Here is a 17,033-nt window from a genome sequence, read left to right on the forward strand (position 1 = left end):
AAGAATAAGAAAGGAATCACAAGTAATTGTTGAGCTTCAGAGGTAAAGAGGTTTTTCTCTTCCACTAGTACATCAGGGTGTCTAGGGCAAAAACACTCTTAAGGTGATGGACAATTTATTAAATACTCACCTCAAAGGGCATGTTGCAAGCACTTCTAAACATACTTCTTTTTACAAGCATTCAAGAAAACAACAGCAGAAAAAGTTACTGTCTTCCCAATTAGTCATTCCTTAACTCTGCCTTTTCCAACATGAGGATTAGTGAGAAGGTTGTGTCAATGTAGATAAAGTTGGTAGGCGTTTTTTCAGGTTCCTGAGCACGTCCATTTGAACACAATTTTAAGTTTTCTTATGACATCTATAGGTACCTTTTTTAATGATTTGTGGTCTTCTGCTAATGGGGAAAAAATCATGCTGATTCTGTTTGTTCTATCAACAAACTTCAAAGCTAGTTATTATGAAGGACTGTTGATAGAGCTGCAGAACTTCACAGCAATAGATCCATGTTTTCCATAAGAAAAGCTGGATGCTTTTTATTTCTGTAGAAAATTATCACATTTATTTGAGTGCATAACTATGGATTTTAAAAACCTGATTTCAGATGAACTTGTTTTTTAAGTATACCTTGTTTTATATAAGGTTAAGACTTTAACAAGTACACGTGAAGAGAAATACCACAGCAATGTTACTTACGTATTTGAAATGTGCATAAATCTCTCAAATGAAATCCTTTAATATATATATGACATGATGTCATGCCAAGAGCTCTGGAGACGTTAAACAGGATAGTACCATCCACCATGATGTAACTAAAGTATTTCATTACTTGGTTGATTATCTATTAATTACATAAATAATACATTAATTATTTTCAAAATGGTAGCCATTAGAGTATAAAAAATAATTATCTATCAAATATGGTGAGAGCACATCACTTTGTCATATATATTAAACCATCTTTGTCTCATTAAATCTGAAATCCACTATAAGTAAGTTTTCCATTCTTCACTGATCTCCTGGGGAAGTGTATAAAAGAGAAAATGGATGTAATTAACAATACTGCAATGTATAATACATATATTTGAGAAAGAACATTTAGAACATTTTCAAAAACATTAGCTATGCCACTAGTAGGAAACCTGCTGGGGTTTAGTTTGACTTACTTTCCACTTAACTTAAGAGTTTAACCTTATTACTGCTTTCACTGTGGTAAGTGAATCATTGTTTCTTAATGGAAATTTATTGTGCTGCACCATCCCGATCATACACATAGCCATTGCACACAGAGAAACATTTTTAATAAAATAAACTCAACAATGCCATTGATTTTCATTCCATAATGTTATGTTTTAAATTACACTTATGCCTTAGGAAAAACAGTTATTTCATTTTTCAGGTGTTTTCCTTTCATTGTGCAATTGGAGGATGAATTGAAAGTATAGTTCACATGCATGTGGGACTCAAGCTGAGAACAATGTGGTGGGAGGAGGGGTTGTTAAATTCACTAGTAGGGAATTATTTTGACTTCTTTGTTTTCTTTTATAAAAAATCATGCCATATTAATTTGAGTGTTCTTTATATTAAAGAATGTACTACTGTGTTACTTTTCTTTTGGGATATTGCTGCGCAATAATAATACTTAGCAATTCTATAGTACTATCCAGTCAAGAAGCTGTACATGCTGTACAAACATTAATGAACAAAGCCCCACTAAACCTTTATGGTAGGTATTATTGTCCCCTTTTTAAAAATGAGGGAAATAAAATACACAGAGATTAAGTGGCTTTTCCAGGTTTTCACAGGAAGTCAATGGCTGTGTTAGGGTAGAACCCATTTATGGGGACCCTAACCTTTGGCACTAATCACAAGGCAGCCCTTCCTTCCTTCTTCCTTTCCTTCCTTCCTTCCTTCCTTCCTTCCTTCCTTCCTTCCTCCCTCCCTCCCTCCCTCCCTCCCATTACTTCTCAATATATTCCATTTTCATATGTGATGGAAAGAGACTGCTTCCTTGCGTTTACCGCTGTTTCTTGTTTATATTCAAAGTTCAAATCCTGCTGAGTATGTTTGGCTGATTTTTTTCTATTATTATTAGCATATTTAGATATTAGGATTACTAGAATATTATTAGTTAAGGTCATTACCCGGCTTACGTAAGGTCCTGTATTTCTTGGTTCTGTAGAAACTGTGTGGTGTAGTTTGGTCAGCCCAGTGATCTCAGCACAACACAACACGCAGCTGGTCTTCAGAGCCAATTTGTTACTCATTCCACCAGCTCTCAGTGCTCCTGTCTGCCTCAAACATTTTCATATTTAGTTATGAAGGAGAGGTATGAACTTTGCTTCAGTCTATAGTGACACTTGCTGGCCGTTCCACAGCGGCATTAAGTGAGGTTCCAAGTGTAGCCTAACCGCGGCTCCTGCTCAGAAGGGGGAAAGAGTGAACACAAGTTGCCCAGCTGCAAAGGGGTAAGCGTGAGTGTCTTCCTGCTGGTTTGTTTCCTTCCGTTGCAACATGAAAAACCCATGAATCTGGACTAAGAAAATCAAGAGATTGACTTAAAATTCTTGTGATCTTTGTAAGTATGAACATACACTTATTTTATGTACTCATCCTTTTTGTTTCTGTTCTACCCTTTGAGTCCCTCGAGTTTATGTTTTCTAGCTTTTCATTGAAATGTTGGGGACCAGAACAAGAAACATACTTTTTACATGAAATACAAGATTCTCAGGTAAACACATAATTCTAGCAGCTGTAAGAACTAATGTCATGAGACTAATAATGGGCACAACCGTTTCGTAACCTAATGATGTATGGCAATTTTGTGGGCCAGGAGAGATTTGGAGCAGGAAAGAATGAAAAGCAGTAATAAAAAGAATTCACATTCTTTCATGAAAGTTTTAGTAAATTTCATTTGAGTAAGCTCCAGTCAGAAATTTGTGTCCTTATTGGCTTGTAAGTAGAAGTGTTCTGCCACATTTGCTTTTATGTGTCTGGGACTTCAAAAAGCATCCTGTTTTCTCTGCAAAATGCCCTCAAAAAGGCAGCAAGGGAGCCTAAATAATTAGTCATATATTTCTGTCACTTGCAATAAAATTTATGACTTTAACTGTTCAATATAGAGAAATGACCCATCAGCATCAAAAAGGTAGATATAGTTTTGGCTCACAAACCAGCTACTCAAGAAAAAGCTTAGCCATGCGAGTATCTGTCCATCTCAGAATCCCTTCTCAATCACATAGAACTGGGAAAGCTTTTGTCATTTTCAGTGCAAGATTTATAAAGGATCCTGTTCTCCTTCCCCTCCAAACTTGGTTTGGGGAGGGAGTAGGATTTTCCTGTTCAGAACAGGATTTTAGCAGAGATTGTCTGCTAAATGGGGCTCTTGTCAACAACAATGTTGCACTTCATGTAGTTTTCTGATCTGTTTTTATTTGAAGCAATAAGTAACGTGCTATATATATTGTCATACCCATCTCCTAAATCTGTATTTGGCCTTTAAAAAAGAGAGACGTGACTTTCAGCAGCACTGAATGCTTGTGGTTCTCATTGACTTTAGTCAAATGTATTCATTAAAGAAATCAGACTGCTTATTTGTTCCAAAAAATGTTGGAAATGTTTTCTCATTTAATATTTCTAAAAGTCAACGGTCTATTGAATTCCATAGCTAGTAGTATTTGTAGCCATTTCTGTTTGCCTTGTAAACAGTGTAAATTATCTAATGTTTGTAACTATTTCTAATGACTAGACTCACTCAGAAGTGTGTTTTCATCTTCCACTAAATTTGTGACTGAGCATACCAGACGATGTAATGTCATTTTAAAAAAAGTATTTCTCAACACCATCTCTTATTTCTCCAATGCCTAAAGCAACTGAACTTTCTAATTAACAGTATAGGTTACATTGGTAATTAATAATCAATCGGTTAATCGGTACTTCTGATGATGCTTTTCATTTTAACTGAAAAGTTTGCAAAAGAGTCAGCAGTGCACATCTTACAATTCAGTTAAACGTAATTCTATCAACTAAAACACAAGTGAGTTTGGGACCATATAAGATTATGGCCAAACTGAAATCAAAGAAAAGTATTAACTTTGAGTAAAGATTTGGAGACTCAGAGATTGCAGAAAAATGCTGGCTGTTCCTACAGGTGCCAGGAATCGCTTCTGCTACTGCAGATCCTTTACAATTTTTGGAATTATGTTCCTGGCAGAGCCGCAATCAAAGAATTACAGAAATTCAATATTCCTGTAACAGAAGTATGCAAAATAGTTTCCAATACAAAGGCCAAAAGCAGTCAAGTCGGATTTAGTCCTTTTTAAACCTCTAAGACGATTAAAGAAAAAGTTGTAATAATTTCAATAAATTTCTCAAAGAGTGTGACTTCAGAGCCCTTTTCACAAATGAAGAAATGTTTACTCAAATTTTGTTTGGATTAGATTTTAACAAACAGGAAGGCATACAGTATTAAATCTTACAAAAAACAGGTAGGATTCCAAAGTCAAATGTAGCCTGATGCCACTTACGATGGTTTAAAGCAAACCCAGACTGAATTTACATGACTCACCACCCCAGAGTAGCACTGTCATAGACGACTTAAATGAGAAGCCACCTTTTCATAGTAAGGGAGCTCTACATATTTTTGCCAAAAAATGTGGTATTTTGGTCCTAGTACGGTATGTGTTTTTATAGCTCGGATTTGATTTTCATGTACTCAACTATCAATGCACAATACTATATAGATATACATACACACACACAGAGAGTACTCAAATGCTTAATATACTCAAATGTATCTCAAATGTATCTCAAATTTTGGTTTAATATACTTATTACTTATTAAAAGAAAGTTCAATTTGTGTTTCAATAAACTATCCCTATTTAAGGCAACACTAATACAATTTACAGTTCCCATTTAGGACTAAAATCCCATCTGAGACAGCAGCTTTCACTCCATCATCCCATTTAGACTGTGAAGCTTGAACTGTGAATTCTCTGAGGTTTTTTACATTGTCACTTAGTTTTTAATTAATCAAAATCTCAAAATCAATCATAAACACTATCTGGTTGTCTAAAACCGTTTTGCCCCAGAAGTGCTCCCTTTGCTGAGGGAAAGAAAGGGACACAGAAGATCTAGCCACCAGGGATGGTTAGATCTGACATGCTACAGGGTTCCACAGAGGTATCACAAAGCATCTGCAGACAGTTCTAATTCAGCAGCGGCAATGGGCTTCTGGACTAAGACTGGGGTGCGGGATGGAGGTTAATGTAGAAGAAGCCCAAGTTCAGCAGAGCTCAGATGCAGCAATACACTGAATGCTTTGGTGGAGGAAAGAATAGCCAAGTGGCTGGTTTTAGGCTACTAATTCATATTTTGCTTCCTTCCTAGTTCTGTTTTATGTGCTGTCCCCTTATTTCTGGTATACCAAGATTGCCCTGAAGACAGCATGCCCATATGGTAGAAATATGTTAAAACAGGCTAGCTTTAGATACCTACAGTGCAGAGATCTTGTCTGAGCTTCTTTTGGTGGGCAGGGGGGGCGTACTTTTGGGATGCAGTTAATCTATCCTGTTTTAGGCACCTGACTGCAGAGAAGATGTACTGTACCTCAGAATACCTGTTTCTAAATTACTAATTTAGGTGTCAAGTTCTCCATTAGCTCAGATCAACCCCACTCAAGGAATCATCAAGAAGGTCTTTAAGACTTCAGGGACTTGAAGATGTTACACCAACTGCAATCCCAGCCCAGAAATATTTACTGCTAGTATCTGTGAGGTTCTCCCACACTAACTAAAGGCTAATTTCTCTTCCTGAATAGTTGAGCCCTGATTTCTTTCTCAGCCTTCCTGAATGTGCAATAGGATGTTTTTTTGAACCAGTGCTTTCTTGTTAACTGGATCTGGTCAGAAGAAGGCAACAGGGTTCTTGTGCCCATCTTTCTTACTGTACTGGAATTGTCTGCATTTAATTCTCATGTCATTATTAGGCTTGTAAGACTTGAGGTCTCACTCAAGCTGACTAACACAGACGACACCCTGGCTTATAGAGAAAGTTGTCCCCAGCTGTCCATTGCAAAGCAAAACGTGCAATTTCATAGTGACAAATGGTTTACAGTTCCTTCCCCAAACCTCTCACATCAATGACATCCGTAGACTTAGGGCTATATTCCCCCTCTCAGTCATGGCCTCTTGAAGAGTCAGATGTGTAGAAGTGAAAATAGCTGATTTGGCTTCTTTTGAGAGAATATTCTCAGTTCGATCACTTATTATTGTCATTAGCATTGAAGATATAATTGATTTTCTTCCTTTGGCCCACCCAAATGACTCCTTGAAAATATGACTGCTTATTGTCCTGCTATTGCCTTGAAGATCAATTTATGGCAAAACCAGAATCTTTCTCTTCTGTTCTTATCAACCTGGAAAAGGAAAAGGAAAATGAGAAGAAACCAAAAGATGGCAAAAGAAAAAAGAGAAAGAAATATAAGGCAAGATTTACTTGCTCTAATTTACAGTGACGGTTCGCACTTTGCTTGGCCTCTAAGCTTTATTTTCTTTGTTAGTGATAACATATACAAAAACAAGTGCAGTGTGGACTGGATTGATAAGAGAGTTAAGAAAAATTCACTGTACTCTCTCCATTAAGGTCCACTTTGTACTACTGCATGTGATTATACAATTTATTTGATTGTCTACAACCGCCCCTTTGGAGTCATAGCATTGCATTTCCAAGTGCACATCTCTCTAATATTAGTGAATTATTGATTGAATAGTGTTCTCTGGTGCCGTTGAAATCTACTAACGATGTTTTTCTTTAATTGATGGATCATTGACCTAGTAGACTGTTGCCTAATTTTGGTTTCAGTAGTGGTCAGGTTTCCCAAGTTTCATCTTTGCATGTAAGTTAGTAGATCATAGTCCCAGTAGGGAATAGTATTATAGACTGTATTAGTACCTTCACTCACACTATAATTTCATACCAGCAGGAAATCCATTGATTTTAGTACAATTATTTGCTGGGTAAAGTGTAATTCAGTACGAGTGAAAATATGAGTGTAAAAAGAACAGGCCTTCAGTATACATTCTGAAGTGTTATTGCAATCCTTATCAGGTATATTATGTATCACAAGTATGAGATCTCACTCAGGAATGGGACTTGCAGACTGGCAACATACTACTAGAGACAGCAGAGTGACTCAGATTATGCTTGCTGCATAAAGTCAATGGGAAAAAAAGTGTATGTGGATTTCTGTCCTTTGCAGGATGATTCCCTTACTGGTCTCTGGAGAAGAGTGCTGCATTTCTTCATGTCAGAATGAAACTGAAGGCCTGGCCTCTAATCTGATGGATTTCTGTGCATTCTGCCAATGGCTGATGTTGCAATGCCATTTGTAGTCCACCACCTTTCCCTTTATCACAGTGACTCTTATTTTCATGTTTTGGGTGCAATAAGAGGAACCTCGTTGTGTTCTCTAGTCTAAGCTTTAGTGAAGGAAAGAAAGCTTGTTTCATGCCCGCTTTGCTTTCATTCTATCTAGCCCTCTTAGCCCAATCCTGTTCTCCAGGCAGTGGGGCAGTTGAAGGTGCAATAATATGAGTAACGCTAAGCCTCTGAGACCACCATACACTAACAGTCGCCTCATCCAGACATTTGGCTTTTGACAACTCTTAGCTTTTTGACCACTGTTCACAGTTCATCTTGACCACATCACCTGCTTCTGTCCTTACCTCTAATTCTAGCCTTCTCATAGCCCTGGGACTAAACTGTGCATGTCAGAGTCATATCTGCCTAACTTGTACAAGAGGCAAGTTAATTTAAAATTTAACATATTTCTGCAAACACTTGCCTAAAACTTACTTATACAAGTAAGATACTGAGGTAGGCTATCCTACTTCAGATATGAGTGAACCTTCCTCATCTCAGTGTGGCCTGGCTCTGGTTGATTCTACTGCAACTCCTTTTGATGGGGACTTTCAGTTTTGTCTTGAGCTGAAACCAAAAAATATCTGTCTCTGTGTATATTTATGATTAAGATATGGCAAAAGAATGCAAAGAATGTTTTTATGTTTTAATGATATATCCATTCTGAGGATGCGTCGCTTTTTTGGAATAAGATGAGGAGCACCATTTCTAGAAAAGCCTGCTTGTTGCCCTTGTGCATATACAGATGCACATGAAAGCACCATAATATATTTTCCTCTGTTTACCCCGGAGCAGCTCAAGCTGTACATATTTGAATCCAGGCTAACTTTGCTTCACTGACACAAAAAAAAAAAAAAAGCCAAAGGAAATCTTTTCTTCCTTATTCATTAGACGTGTTTATTTTCCCTTTCCTATCACCCTGCCTGTCCTGAAGTCTCCAAAAGATTAGTCTAATTTATTTTATGTGCACTGCTTTCCCATAAAAAGGTAATACCAATGCACTGCAGGATGGGTTTTTTTGTGTAATTCAGAATAGCGAAAATTCTCGCTACCTTTTGGAAAATACCAGGCCCATTGCACGGGGACAGCGAAAATGCATGTCTACCGTCTGTGGGGGAACTAGATTAAGAAAGAGAGTAAGTACAATATTAACATCTGAACTTCAGCCTGAGGGTTACAGGTATTGATGTACATCCATGGAAGGAATTTTTTCCTTTAAAGCCTCTTATATAGCTCTGAGGCAGGATAGAAAATGTAAGCAGTTTTAACTGTTCATTGAAGACGGCTAAAATTCTGATACCTAACAGTTTTTAGGCAATTGGAGGGGGTTTATTGGCATCTAATGTGCTACGTACATTGAGAAACATCTTAATTTCTTTTAAACTGTAATTCTAAGTGAATTCCAACCACTGGAAGTAAACTTGAGCCTAAATTATGCCTCACTTGCTTTTGTAAAGTTTCCACCTGTACCTTAAGTCATTTACACTCTTGAATTTCTGCACATGTTCATTTGAAACTCTGCCCAGCATGGTGATCTGGCAAAAATTTCAAGTTTGTAATGTCCGCTACAGGCAGATCAATTTTTCGGTAGTGTGATTCAGGATTCATAACAAAAGAAACACATAGCACTGATATTTATCCTACCTATCTGATGCTTTCCCTACTTTTATTTTAGCATTTTGGGGGGGCAAAAAAGAAACCCTAGCAAATTTTGCCACTTGTTCCAATATTTCTCTGTTGGATCTGTTTCTCTGGAAAGAGAACTTCTCAAAATGAATGAGAAGAGGGCACGAACCAAAGGCATTTATAAACACAAACAGTGCCAGACTAGAAAAATGGATCCTCCTGCCATCACGTCTGGCTTCTCTGTCTGAATGACTTGGCTTATCCCCTGGAACCAAGTTAACCCCAGCTTTGCAGTGTGTAGTAAATATCTCTAAAGTATTTCAGTGTGAAAATGAATCTAATTAATGCCATGTATGAAACACTAGAAAAATAAGGCTTGGAAAAACTATGTTGTATTTCAGTAGGGAAGATGCAGTTACTCCAACACTCTTTTTCTTTTATTTTTAAAAGTTACCTTCCTGTAATTGCACGCTAGTTTAACGCTAAGATAGGAGCATCTTAACAATAATGGGCACTTTTTTAACAGATTATTGCCAAAAGTGCATTCTTTATTCCAGGGAGACACTGTAATAGATACCAGAGCTTTAGTAATGATACAAGCAATCTGTAAGCTATTATAGTTTCTTTTATAGTAACTTAATCTTCATATTGTTTTATATGTCTGGAATTTTAATAGTGTTTTTAATTTATGAAGAGAAGTATATTACATATTACTACTTACATGGGAATATGAGCTAAATATCAGACCATTGAACTATATTCTTAGAAGCAAATATTTTGAAGTGCTTATCTGAGCATAAGGAATAGAACAAAGAAATTAAAGAATGTAGTACAGATACAATAGCATCTTTTATGGAATGAGCCCAGAAGCATCCACTCTGGATTGCTTCTGATTTTAATGCATATATTGTTCTTCTAGAGAAAAATGGGAAAGAACATGGGCACTTTTAGAATGCTATTTTTAAATAAATATTTTATTTAAAATAAATATATTTACCTAATTAATAAATGTATTTGAATTATTGATTGCAAATAAACACAAATTCCCATGTAATTTTTAATGCTAATGAAATGAATGAATTAATATAAGCACTTGGTTATATGTAGAATGTAAGCACGTATGTAGATTCTTGAAGCCAGTGCAAAAAATGAAGTATTTTTCCTATGAGTTCATTGCCATTTTAAATATGTATAGAAACAAACACACTTCACAAGGAATATAGTGAACTGTGCTCAGACTCGTAAGAGAGATATCGTAAGACTTTGCTAAGCTGTGAGTTACAGAGAGATATGATCAGCGTAGCAATTTAGTGGTTGTAATGCTATTAAAAGTAGGGCTTTTAAATAAATAGACACAGTTTGCTGTTTTGAAAGAAGTCATATTCTACTTTAAACTGTCATTCTGTATTTCTGACTTGCAATTAGATGATATTTCTAAAATGTCAGTCCCGGATTCTGTTGTGACCATCATCGTAATAAAATGTGACAGCAAAGATATTATATCAATACTTTTTCCATAATTAGCATTAAAGATCTCTCAAGGGTTAAGTACAAAGGTTTTCCGCTGAATGGTCGGCAAGCCTTGTGCCTTTAAAATCTTTTAATATAGCCAAGACTGGTGACAACCAAGAGACAAATCTATGAACAAACCCGTTTGGAGAGAATAGTTTTGTGGTGTGTGATGTATGTTACGTAAATGAGCTTATTAGGACTCTCATCTATTTTATTATCGGTGCCCAATTTAATAGAGGCATTTAAAAAACAATATTTCTGCCTGACTCCTTGAAATGAAGAAGATACATTGATATAATTGAGAGCAAATGATTGCATGTTGTGCCATTTAATCATGTCATTTTTCAATTGCTGTTTTTTGCACTTCACTGCATACTTATAGAATATTTAGCTTCAGTATAGATTAAGTCCCACAGTATGCAACTGAGTAGAGTTCCTATATTAGGTGACATTTTCTTTTAACCTTGAAATCAGCAAAAGCACACAGGTTTGGCAGTATTTTTCTAAAAGATGACAAGTCATCATTCATTTCTTATCTTTGTCATTTAGCTTTTTTATTTTGAGGAATTACTTTCTTACTAATATTTTTTTAGGAATTATGGGTTTCTTTTTCATTCAGAAACAGAAATTCTTATTTTCCCCATGTGGCCCATAAAGATGGAATTTGAAATATAGCGATGCATCACCCCAGACAAGAGAAGCTCCAACTGGCACTGCCATTTCACAAAAAACACTGAAGACTAAGTTTTACCCAGCATTTGTGACAATATTGTTTCATGTTTTCCCTTTATTGGTGTTTTAATGATGTCAGCCATGATTCTTAGTTTTACATTAGCACTTTTGAAAACTGAAGTGCTGTACTAGCCAAAAATCAGACATAAAAAAGCAATTTACTTTGTTTTAAGAGTTGCAGTTTGGGTGTTGTAGTCAGAAGGGTAGCTGCCGTTCTCAGATTTTGCCTTAATTTCTGCATATGGCTGTTGTACTAAATAACAACAGTTCCATCTTCATGTTGTCTTCTATCAGGCAACAACTGATGCTGTTGCATCAATTGGAAGGGTATCGTTCCCTCACATACCCACAGCCTGTAAAAAGAAGAGTAAACCTTTAACAGACCAAGGTTAGACAGAAACTTCCTCTTCGATCTGGTCATTCCACATTTATCTGCAGTCAAGCTTCTTTTGTTTTCCTAAAAACACACAGTATTGCCCATACACAGAAAAACAACGTAAGTCTAGAAATAGCATTTGTCTCAACAAAGCTTTGCCTTTCTTCTGAAACTGAAAGCACAAAGAAAATCCATCCGTGTAAGTTATCATTTGTCATCTTCTAACTATTTTCAAAGCTCTGGGCACCTCTACGTGGATCTTTAGTATTCCTAATTGTAGATTGAAAGCAGGAAAGATGGAAATGGTTGAAAGAACTTCAGATCACATAAAAATTAATTCCCCAAACAATATGTAAAAAATGAAGCTACAAAAATCATGTCTGAACATTTTATGTAGTGATTATTTGTGGATTGTGTGGCTTTACATGAACTAAACTAATCTTAAACTGACTTCTAAACTATTTTTAAGCACAAGTCATCCCACTGAATTCCCTGAGAACCTTAGTACTTTTAAATGGTTAATATTAAACACCTGCTCAAGAACCTTGATGTAACAGTGCTTCAGTGGCCAACTCACCTACCGCGTTGTGTGAGAAAGCCGACTTCCCACCCACGTCCTTCAGTCACGCAGAGCAGGCTGTGCGGCACCGCTCAGGCATCGTACACTGCAGGAAGGCTGAGGGATGGAGAGGGATTGAGGCTTGAGGGGCTCTAATATTCCTCAACTTCCACCTTTCTATGCTTCCCACACTCTCTGGCGTTGCCTAAAGCTGCACACGTGTCTCTGGTCACATGCCATTCACTTAGGAGTCACACAGATAAGCAGAGTACCTTCTGTTCAGATCATGGCTACTTCCATCCCCATAGATAGTGCCATTAGCCCATGGCTTGGAAAGAGTGTTTGATGTCATTTGACTCAGCAGGGGCTTTTCCAGATGATTTAAGGCATGGTATTAACAAGCTGTGAAAGTAGTTTCAGCTAGCCCTTTTTAGCTATGCGGGTGATAACTTCAAAGCACTGAAAATAGGAGTAGGCAGAGGGAAGAAAAATCTTCCAAGATTATAACAGCACAGACAGGAATCCTCAGTATGGGAAAATATGACTTGTAATAACATTATAATGAATAACACCTCAGTGTTATCAGGATTTCTGTTGCAAAGAAAGGACTCAGACACAAAGTAAAGTTCATACACAGCAGCTGCAGTTACTGTGTAAACTCTTAGCCCACAGCAAAAAAGTAAAACACATTAAGTCTCTCTGCAAATTATTTAAGTGTATGTGTTCTCCCATATTTGCAAAGGTTTGGATTGTATTTACTGTTACCACAGCTTAATGAACACATGATAGTGTGAAGAGCCACAATCGGAAGTGTCTGATCTCTTAATCTATATTTCAGCAAATCTTCTGCACACGCAGGAGACTAGGTGAGCCTAAGTGATGCTCCTCAGTCTACTGTTAGATCATTTCCTAACTTTCTGAACCGTCAGGTACCCGTTAGCTTACTGTAGCAGCTGTAGACCATCAGGCCCAAGCCTCAGTAGAGATGCTCATCATCTTTCTTCTCCTTTTTCATTATTGTTCATAAATGATAGCTGTTAATTCACAGAGTAGGATGTACCTTGCAAATTAATAAAGTAACTGTGGTCCTGGAAACATACTTTGCATGTACAATTGCTATATTGACAGGTTTTTATAGAAGCATGCCATTTTAACAATAGCAGAACATGGATGGATATACAATTCTGTGAGATGTCATGTCATAGGATACACGCAATTATTGTGTCCCTTTAGGACACTGTATACCAGACCCTAATGCTGCTTAGATTCATTATTTCTGGTGCTATTACACGAGGTTTAAAGATGTCTTTACGTGATTAAGTTCTCTGGCTTTTAAAGTATTGTTGCTATAGCCAACTCTTTCAACACACTGTTAGATACAAGCACTTCATTCTTCTCCTGTTTAATATTAACCATAATACCATGTAATAAAATTGAAACAAAAGTGCCATCGGCCTAATTGTACTGTCATAGCCATGTAAATCAGAAATAGCTTCAGTATAGCTACTGTTATTATGCTGGTGTAAAATTGATGTAAATTAAAAATGACTTGGATGCTGTAGCTCTGCTTGCAGATAACACAATGTAAAGGCCTCACTTAAACTCCCACATAATGGCTTATGAATGAAATATTCCTTACCTCATCATATTATATGCTATTGTATAAAAAATGAACAATATTTATAAGGGGTGACATAATCAGGTAGATCAAGGTAAGTTAATGTTATGGGGCCAGCTTCTGAGCTGTATTGCTTCCATGAAGTTAATGCAGACCTACGTAGTCTTGACTGCCATCAGGGTGTAACTTACCATGCTTCCATAAAACTTAATTTCTTAGCTGTTATACAATGTGAAATAAGAACCCTGACTTTATCTTTGGGTAGATTTTTTGGGTTGGGTTTTTTCTGATGTGACGTTAGGCTAATGAACAGCATCAGAAAGGAAATGTGCCAGACATGGTGGTTCCATCAAGAACTGTGTAGGAAACTAGTAATGAACTCTAGGAAAATAAATAAGGGCAAGTTCAGGAAACATAAGTGAAAGTGCAGCTCTGGCATAAATTGAATAATAAAATTCCCGGTCATATTTTGCCATAAATAGTCGTTTGGGAATTTGTCATTCACCTTATTTAAAATTCAGAAATATTAAAGGTACAGGGTTCTCTCATTATAGAAGTAATAGAATTCTAGCTATTACAGAGTTAGGGTAATTTAAATAGCTATAGAATGCATTATATCAATAAGTGGAACATCTGTATGAAATGTCCACCTGCTGATATACTACTCTGTGTACTTTACAATGAAATGTACTTAATCATTTTAAGACGTCTTCTAATGAAGCCTTATCGGGATTAACATTTTGAACACAAATACTTTAGGCATTAAAACTTCCACTTTAAATGAGATTGCATTGTCTTGTTTACCCTTGTTGATTAATAAGCAATCTGTTAACTATTAGAATGGCCCAACTGTGCCAGTGAAAGTAGATTAGTAATTTAGCTATGTTTGTGGGTTTAATCATCTTTTCTCTTGAAGGCTTTGAGCAAAAAAGTCACTTGCACATTATCCATAGGCAAAGAAACGATATATATTTCACATGTGTATACCAATGTTTTGCTTCAGACTTTCAGCTTAATATTATTGATCAAGCACATACTTCCAGCATCAAAATACTCTTTGAGGTACAACATTTCTAATTATAAATTCCAATTTTTAAAGAAAAACTTATTTGAAAATCTGGAACTTAAATTCACTTTCTATAGAATGTTATTGTTTTGCTAATAAAGTTCAATAGGGCAGGTCCTGATTTTTTATCAGTTAATGCTTGTGAACAGCTTTAAGAGATGTGGTGGCTTTTTTAATTTGCTTATTATGATTAACTGGAAGCTTAAAGGCAAATACCCTATCTTTAAAAAGGATGATAGTTCAGATTTTCTCATGGGGTCATGCACTTTCATCTGTGGCATCCCACAGAGAGAAACAGATGTTGGCAAGTTACAATTTAAATTATCTGGAAAACTCCCACGTGTGGAGCACAGGCCTGTTAAATTCAGGAGTAGCACAGGCCTATGATAATATTTGAATACTTGAACCATGCAATGCTATACAAGTATAGGATCTCAGAAGCTGGGCTGAAGCAGTCATCCTGGGATGCATTTGTGCCTTGTGTATCTCAGCTTCAGAGATATTATTATTAGAACACATTATGAGTTAATAAAATCCTAATTTGATGTTGAATGATGGTAGAGTGTGATTCTGGATAAAACCATGCTCAAAAGCACCCCATACCATTAACTGCTTCCGGGTGGTAGATCTCTCTTTAGTTTTGGCATGTAGTATGCATTATTTATGCTGCTATTCAGTGAGATTCTCAGTGTATGTAGTTACTTAGGCTTCTGGCAGAGAACCAACATATCCTGGCTCCCATCAATATTCAGCAATATTAGGACTTAGCGATTGTCTCCCATCATGCAGTTCACATCAGACTGCATTCTTGGTAGCACTGGAATTGGTATGATGAAGTAAATGCGGTGAATAACTCATCTTTAAGAAGGATACAGTTATCATAGTATTCCTGCGTTTACTTGAATATGGCACTACCCTGGAAATATTTTATTATAACAAAAACATCTGTAAAGATTTTTATACTGAATTTTCTCCTTCCTTAAGGTTTCTGCTCTGACAGGATACATATGACCAACAATTTCCTATGTTTTTTTTCTGAAAATATATAAATTCTCATTGCATGAACACAATTTTTTCTCCCCATTTTTTCCTGAAGAATTTCTGAAGCTGATTACTGTCAGGGTAAGCCATTTCAGATGTGTCGCAACTGAATGAGAAAACAATAGGAAGAATAAACCAGTCTACACTATAAAGCTTTCAACGTTATTGAGACACTTAGCTATGTATGGCATTTGTTTGAAGGAAACTGAAGGTAGCTTTACTCCTTCTGTGCTATTAAGATTAAGACTGTGTTTACGTGAAAATGAAACATTAAGCTTTGAACCAAATATGGGAATTTATGGAAGATCTGAAAAAAAACTATTGTAAGGCAGAAATTGGGCACCTTTAAATATCAGATAATAGTTAATGTTTTAATTTGCAAAGTACTCCACGCTGACATCTGTTTTCTGTCTGTCCTGCAGTCTCTATGCTCTGAGATCAAACAGAGACGTCGTGGGGTAGCCTCTGTCCTGCGATTATGCCAGCACCTCCTGGATGACCAGGAGACCTGCAACCTAAATGCAGATCACCAGTCCATGCAGCTGATAATCGTAAACCTTGAGCGGAGGTGGGAAGCCATTGTCATGCAAGCCGTCCAGTGGCAAACAAGGCTACAGAAGAGATTGGAAAAGGACTCGGTGAGTGATGCTTGCTTTAAAAAGGTCTCATGTGGTTTCACTCTTCACAAAAGATACTTTTCCAGTGCAAGACAAACACATTCCTCTCAGAGTGTTTTCTTCTGACTGATGATGCCATTCCTAGTATTTACTGCCAACAAGTGAAGGTGTAGTTTTTCACGAAGCATTGTATTCTATGGGCAATTCTGGTTAATAAGAAAAACTCACCATTTACGTGTTCTGTTTGCTGGATGTTTAATCTGATTATATCTGATCCTGTCAAGTAATGAAAACAATCATCTTCTCTTGCCAAGTTGCTCAGTACCTAACAGAACTGGGCCCAGAGACATATTTCACTGATTGTAAATATATTTCAGAAAAACTATTTTCTGTGTAAGTAAGACTGGTTTTAATTAGCATCCCAGCAGTAGATGTGTATTTCACATAGAATGCCATGGGTATGTGATTA

General features: G+C 36.6%; 1 protein-coding gene across 3 annotated transcripts in view; it reads left to right on the plus strand.

The window, feature by feature from the left end:
• The window catches only part of AKAP6 (A-kinase anchoring protein 6), a 237,152-nt gene that overhangs the window by 189,139 nt on the left and 30,980 nt on the right, over nucleotides 1-17,033 (plus strand). For all 3 annotated transcript variants that reach the window (XM_064460237.1, XM_064460235.1, XM_064460236.1), the window contains exon 12: nucleotides 16,370-16,585. In XM_064460237.1, the coding sequence (XP_064316307.1) occupies nucleotides 16,370-16,585 (216 nt within the window). The remainder of the gene's footprint in view (nucleotides 1-16,369; nucleotides 16,586-17,033) is intronic.

The sequence above is a fragment of the Phalacrocorax carbo genome, chromosome 9 (assembly GCF_963921805.1).
Source record: "Phalacrocorax carbo chromosome 9, bPhaCar2.1, whole genome shotgun sequence".
Lineage (NCBI taxonomy): Eukaryota > Metazoa > Chordata > Aves > Suliformes > Phalacrocoracidae > Phalacrocorax > Phalacrocorax carbo.